Raw genomic sequence first — 7,319 nt, forward strand, 5'->3', positions numbered from 1 at the left:
GTACATCTTTATACACTGTTCTTGTTTAGTGAATAAATTAATTTCTTTTGTCGTCTATTTAATTAATTTCTATTTGAAATGAACAATTTTTACGATAGAATTTATTTTATTTATACTATTTATATTTATATTTATTTATACTATTTTTCTGTAACGTAAAATCTGTACGTGATGGAGAATTTTTCTTTTCAAATTCGTAGTTAGGGATGTTAATGTACATACCCTGATACACGTGTCAACAGATCAATCACATTAAAAAAAAATTTGTTGGGTAGTGTAATTAAATAATTGTAAAAAACTACCAAAAGGCTTTTATTCTTGTACAGCCAATATAACGGTTATAAATGTTTCAGTTGTAAGTATTTGTAGCATTTTTTTATGCAAATTTAAAATATGGCAAAAATGATTAAATTAATGATATTTTTAGACATTAATTTTTAGAATATGTCTCTTTCAGTGGCGCGGTCAGAGATATAGACTTTAAGAGGGGTTCACTTATGTAAAAAAATTGAGGGCACTCATTTAAACGTTATTAAAATATATGGGCTTAATTGTCATAACAGTTTCTATGACGGATGTTTTTATAAAAAAAATCAGCATGAATATGTCTGCAGTTACATATAAAGGTCATTTCACATGTAATTTTAAAGATGCCGGGATAAAATCGAACAGCAATGTCATTCGGTTGACTTTTTATACAAAACGATCCTTAGATAATAACTTTATTTTGAAATTATCACTGTTATATCATGTGTTTAAATGAAAAGTTCATCAAATTAATTTTAGCTTGTTGATAGAAGAAGACCTAGTAAAAAAGCGAATGTGTTTTCTTGTTTCGTGTTACCTAAATCTAAATTTTAATGACATTTGACATTACGTTTAAATTACGTTTGTTTGGATGAAATACGTCGATCTACAACAATTTTTCACAGTATGCACAGTCAGTGATGGTTAAAATGTAGCATAAAATGTTTCTAAAAAGAGTGTCACAAAGAGCATTTTGTGTAAGTGAAAGCAGTCGCACCAAATGCCCATTATTGTGAGACCGCGAAATAGCAAAAAGCTTTTATGCTTTTTTTCGAAGTCCGGAAAGCGGGACCTTATGCCGCTGCCGCAGACAGTCCTAATGTTTTTATTCAATGTATTCATACAGACTTACACACAAAAATTTATTTCTTTCATTTTTACAACGTTTTTGTACTTCTCTATAAGTCTCTTGAACCTCTAAGAATGCAAATGGTTCAATTTTGAAGTTTTTAATTTTTTCGATTTTTGTCGAAATTTTGAGTTTCGGTACCCGGAATCCCCCCTAGCTGCGCCACTGGTATCTTTCAAAAGTTAAAGTGTTAAATATTATTGATTTTGAGGTTCGCATTTTTTTTATTTGAGACACTTTAAAAATATTTAGAAAGAGGAGATAAATTATAAGTACAGAAGTTTGTCTAGAATATGTTTTGAAATATTTATACATAGTTTTTTCTAAACGTTGGACAGAATAAAAAGGAAAAAAATTGTGAAGAAGTAAAGAAATTAAAGACACATTTCACGTAGGAATCAGTTTATTCACAGAAAATTTATCAAAATAAATATGTACAAAAATCATCAGGAAGTAATAAATAAGCGACGATTAAATTAACCATCGAGGCACTAGCTTAGTAGTGGTGGAGACCACCATAAGCGAAAGCTGGGGCGGCAGCATAGGACAAAGCTGGAGCAGCAGCTACAGTTTTGACTACGGGGGCAGCAGCGTAGGAGAGTACTGGAGCGGCTTTGACGACGGGGGCAGCAGCGACGACTGGGACAGCAGTCTTAGAGATCTGTAAAATCATTGAAATTTTTAGCGTTAGTCGAACACATTCACTTGTAGATGGAAGCACTTTTAGATTTTGTAAAAAAATTACTTTGAAAGTGTTTTGGTAAGAGGTGGCGACTGGGACGGCAGTTTTGACAGCTACGGGGGCAGCAGCGACGTGAGCAACGGGGGCGGCGTAATGAGCAACGGGGGCGGCGTAATGAGCGACGGGGGCGACATGGGCGACGTGGGCAATTGGGGCGGCTACGACGGGGGAAGAGTAGGCCAAACCGAGATTGCCGGCTTTAGCAACGGCCAAGAGGGAGAGAGCGACTACCTATAGAAAAATATTTTGTAATAAACAAACTGTTTTTTTTTTAATTTTTGACTTACGAATTTGAACATTTTTGTAATTTGTTGGTTCGTTCTGTTGAATCGAATGGCGATTGGGGTATTCGGTGCGGCTTTTATAGTGAATCTTTGGGTCTAAACTCTGGGTAGCAGAATGTTCTGGGTCAGGGTTATGATGTAACAAGGACCCCGTTTCACTTTCATTCAATTGTTGCTACCCGTTGCGATGATTTACTGAAATCTAGTGCCAATTTTGTCCTCAATAGGTAATCGTAGGCGGTTGTCACATTCAGAAATCGCAATTAAAATGCTTTGGTGAGTCTTTTAAAATTCTAAATGACAAATCTAACAAGTGCTTATAATTAGACAAAAAACACTGTTTTGTATTAGCTTATTACTAAAGATGTTAAAAACTATTATTTCTATTCAATTTTATTTAATAATTTCAAAAAGAAAATTAATAGATATTTGTATTTTATTTTTTTATAATTAAGTATGTAATTTTTTTAACTAATTGTACACCCTTGTACTTTAATGCTCAATTATTACATAAAAATTTTAAATGTTGTTTAGTAGCTTGCATTATCTTTAAAAAATAATGGTAAATAAGCGGTCTAGGGTTTGCAAAAGTACAGTAAAACGTATAATTGCCTAAATTATCTTTTTTAAGCACATATTTTTTTATTCCTAATTAAAAATGTTGCTACACTTTTAAGGTTAATTACAAATAAAAGGTTTAAATCTTGATCTAAATTTAAGTTATTATAGTGCTTTAATTTTTATTATAAAAAAGATTTTATTTCGGGGTAATTAATTAATTCTTATTAAGTAATAGTAGCGCTTTTTTGTCACAATAAATCCGTAACACTTTGTTACAAAATCTTACGATAATCAAAAATGGTATATTCATAAATTTTAGTAGCGCAAAGTCTTATTTAGAAAGTTCAAGTGAGTTTTCCGTCATTTAGAGTATTTCAATGTAAAATGATCATGGTCAAGATTAACTGAAGTAATAAATAAGATATTTATTGTTTGAGAATACTCATTTAAAAAACATTTGTTTTGTGGCAAGGTGAGACTTGTTTAAGATGCATATCTTTGATTGTTCGTTAAAAAAAAAATAGTTTCTGTTGCGGTAAATTGCGAGAATTTCTCACTTGCCTGATTATCGGATCTGTATAATTTTATAAATGGTGTTTTGTATTTCATTGACTTTAACCTTATAAGACTGTAATTAAATTACCATAATATTAATCATAACGACCTAGAAAAAATGATCTTAATATATTGTATTTTTCATGCATATTAAGTAGGAACAGTATCTTATTAGCTTTATGTAGATACACACATTATTAGGAAAAATGTTTTCTATTTTTCTATTGGTTGTAGCAGAGTACGAGTACATAATGTGAGAACTTTTACGAGTACAACATGTTCATGCAAAATTGGTTCAAGTAATTTACAATATTATAATTCAATGATACGTACAATTTTAAACTTTGACTATCCCTACTGACAGCAATTTGATTACCAACATTTAGAAAAACATTTTTATAATAAAGAATTGCTTATCAAAATCTAAAAATAATAAAGATTACGAAATTTTTCAGTAGGTGGTTACTAAAAATAAAATAAATTGATTTCAATAATTAAATGGAACATAATACATAGTTTGTAATACATTTTATTGCCAATATTTCAAGATTTACCGGTTCTGAATTTCAAGGAAATTGCAATTTCTCAATAGTCTTGTTGATTTGAAAAATAAAATTTTAATTAGTGGTGTGTAGTACCTACTAGTGTGTAGGATAATATATAAACTGGCAGAATATATTATTTTGCATAACATTATAATACATTAAAAGTAGTAACTTTAGTAAAGTTAGTAAAAATGTGATTGATTTATAGAATTGTTTTTTAATACTAAATAATTAATTGACTTGTCATATCTATTATCAAAATACTATGCACTGACAATACAATATCAATCAAAAATTGCTTAAAAAAATATAAATTATAGCTATTACAACAGAAACAGTTTAAAAATCGGTCGTAGCTTAATTAGTGGGCGATAATTTCATAGACCGAGATTTTTTTAAACTTGTGTTGTCTTCAAAATTTTTTTCAACACTAATATTGTATAAAAAAATTTGCTAAATTTAAAAACTGTTATAAATAAATTTGTCAAAATTTATAAAATGCCAAAAAAAGAATATTTTATAGAAGAGTGTATATTTTACGGCAACATAAGAGGCAAGCTTAAATGTACCATAGAAACAGTATACCTAAGATATTAGTATTGAAAAAAAAATATTTTTTTAACCTAAAGTATTTTTTTGCAAAATCAGTTTAATTCATTAATACATTTTAACGATTTTGAAAAACATCAGCAATGATTTATTGAACAAATTTATACATATCTCTGATACTAGGACTTGTTTACTGCTGTATTTTTTAAACTTTTGATACAATTGCCAAAATTTCTGAAAGAGTTTTCTTCTTTAAGTTTTTTTCATTCATGTGAGTGGAGATATTATTTTTTAAATACTTATTTTAAAAGTAATTAAACTTGAACATTCATGAAATTTTGTTATTCATTGATTTCGTAACTTAGTATTGTGCCACAGTATTTTACTTTTTTATTTTTATTAATAACTCTTTTTTTATCTATCGGCTTTACTAACAATGAAATGAAATTCAAATGTTTTTCAACTTTTTATTTTTTATTATTTAGAATAAGTACCAAAAATAAATAATTTTTACACTTAAACCTAACGCTCGTCATCCTGCCGCACGATTTTAAATTCCTTTAATTCCAATTTCTTCTCCTAACCCTCCAAATCCAATTTTGCCGATTCCGATACTTCCAAGACCTACGCTTCCAACACCTACAGCATGACCTAAAGCAATAGGAGCGTGAGCTATAGCTAGAGGAGCATGAGCTACAGCTATAGGAGCATGGGCTACAGCTACAGGAGCGTGAGCTACAGCGACGGGAGCATGAGCAACTACAGCAGTTGGATGAAAGCTAATTTGGTTGTTGTTTTGGTACGAAGTAGCACCAACGGCTTTAACAACAGGGGCAGCTACAGCAACTGGTGCAGCAGCGACGACAGCTCCATGTCCGATTCCTTCGATTCCTCCGATTCCTAATCCTGTTGTAATAATGCCAGCGTTGGCGCTATAAATGGCAACAGCGAGTACAAGCTGGAAATTGAATTTGTTATAAACAGTTAGTATTTAGTTTTCAGATTTTGGTTTTAAAAAAGTCCAAATATATGATGGTGTACTTACCAATTTGAACATAGTGGTAATGATGTTGCCTCTACGGTGGAGATTGAATGCTGTGGACAAATAACGGTTGGGGTTTTATACCATTAAGGGCCCCACTGTGTACAGCAATCTAGTTCAGATATTCAATGAAAACATATTTGATTAGGCATATAACATTGCCATTGATAATGAATTATGAACTGTATTGCATGTATGAATAAATACAACTAATTGTAGAAAATTGATTAAAACGTATTCTTTATATTTTGTAATGGTAACGACGCTATTTACTTGACCGACATTAGTGGATTTTTGTTGTCATTCAAGTCATATGTTACATATTTCGAATAAATGTCTTGGAAAAGGATATTGCGGCCGATTACTATAAGGCTTTAAAATTTTAATTGCGACTGCATATTATTCTAATTATTAATATTAGCATAATACACTTGCACTTGAAAATATTTATTACGTCGAACTTACTTACTTACTACAAATTTACTAAACCGGGTAAAAGTTGTGTAAACGTAGATTTGTCCTTTTTTTCATATTTTACAGGAGTAAATACTGCTTTTCATCACTGAAAAGTCTGAAAATTGGTATTTAGGTAATGTTCAGTAAAAATTTAAAGTTTATTTTTTAACATTCATTTTATGTTTTCCTCCTTGAAAAGGAGTAATTAGGTAGTCTCCCAGAGTACTAAAAAAATGTTTAAAAAATTCTATCTGTCAAAAAAATTTAACATTTATTTTTTGACATTTGACATTTTTTGTGTCTATTTAAGGTACAAAAGTTTTGTCAATAAAAGCCACAAATAACAATAAACAGAGTTACAATTTAGGATATAGCTTTTTTGTTTCCTCTTCTAATAAACCTGTAGCAAAAAAAACTTGGAAAATTATTTTTCCAACAGAAATAAATAAAGTCTGAATTCAAAATTTAAACTCTCATAACTTCAAAATTTTGTTGTCTAGGGCACCGCCTGATGACACAATGTCACGGAGGTGCGCGTCTTTCCAGTCACCTGTACATTCTAGAAGATGTAAAAAGTTAATAAAGGTGTAATAGAAAATGTAATTTGTTCAAATGTTTGTTTGAGTTATGTATGCGGTATTTGTAAACATTTTTCATCAAATAGACTTTAAAATAAAAATTTCAGATACAGATAATAACTACTGAAATATTTTTATAGACTTGTTATGGTAAACGCATTGGCTTAAGACAAATAGCATGACCTATTTTACAACTATTAAGTAAAAGCATTAACTGCAAGTGGGTTGTGATCTTAGATCACTTTATTGTAAAAATAATTGAAACGTTTTGAGCTGTTATTGCAAAGCTGTCAATCTACTTGTATCATAAAAATAACCATTGAAATGCCCTAGATATGAAGACACATTCTGTAGTAAAATAAAAACTATAAAAACTTTTAATTAGTTATTACAATTTTTTTATGAAAATACTGAAGGTGGTATTACCCAAACAACAGTAACGCTTTTGTAAGAAGTTTAAATTAGATAATACACTCTTAAAAAAAGTTTCTAGTATTTTGGTACAGTTCCATTTTTTCAATTGCGAACACAGTCAAATTAAAAAAAAAGTCATCGTCAATGACAATTCAATAATTAATAAATAATAAATGATTTACAATTTCACAACAAAATTGATTTGATGACAAATTACCAAGCTTCATGATGCCAAATAATGTATTTTTGTAAATTTAAGTACTCTGATTTACACAGTATAAACAGTAGAAAAACTAAAAAAATAAGCAAATTAATTCTTCTTCTTGGATCTTCTTGGTATGGAAACGATGAACAAAAACACGATTAGCCCGTCACACCAAACTTTTATTTTAATAGCACAACGCGTTTCAACCACAAAGTGGTCATCCTCAGGTGAG

General features: G+C 29.9%; 2 protein-coding genes across 2 annotated transcripts in view; both read right to left on the bottom strand.

Moving 5' to 3' along the window:
* Positions 1-1,541: 1,541 nt before the first annotated feature.
* LOC123014833 (cuticle protein-like) overlaps positions 1,542-7,319 on the bottom strand; it is a 6,898-nt gene continuing 1,120 nt past the window's right edge. The window contains exons 3-7 of the mRNA XM_044414116.1: positions 5,438-5,487; positions 5,021-5,350; positions 2,186-2,278; positions 1,902-2,129; positions 1,542-1,817 (exon numbers count right to left, since the gene is read on the bottom strand). Coding sequence (XP_044270051.1) covers positions 1,653-1,817; positions 1,902-2,129; positions 2,186-2,278; positions 5,021-5,350; positions 5,438-5,487 — 866 coding nt within the window. The 3' untranslated portion in view covers positions 1,542-1,652. The remainder of the gene's footprint in view (positions 1,818-1,901; positions 2,130-2,185; positions 2,279-5,020; positions 5,351-5,437; positions 5,488-7,319) is intronic.
* Positions 4,855-5,467, bottom strand: LOC123014972 (cuticle protein 70, isoforms A and B-like). Its single transcript, XM_044414327.1, has 2 exons — positions 5,438-5,467; positions 4,855-5,350 (listed from the first exon to the last, which is right to left on the bottom strand). The coding sequence occupies exons 1-2, from the start codon at positions 5,447-5,449 to the stop codon at positions 4,943-4,945; spliced, it is 420 nt and encodes a 139-aa protein (XP_044270262.1). The 5' UTR covers positions 5,450-5,467; the 3' UTR covers positions 4,855-4,942.

The sequence above is a fragment of the Tribolium madens genome, unplaced genomic scaffold (assembly GCF_015345945.1).
Source record: "Tribolium madens isolate multiple individuals breed KSU strain unplaced genomic scaffold, Tmad_KSU_1.1 Scaffold_97;HRSCAF=244;Tcas5.2_LG3a, whole genome shotgun sequence".
NCBI lineage: Eukaryota > Metazoa > Arthropoda > Insecta > Coleoptera > Tenebrionidae > Tribolium > Tribolium madens.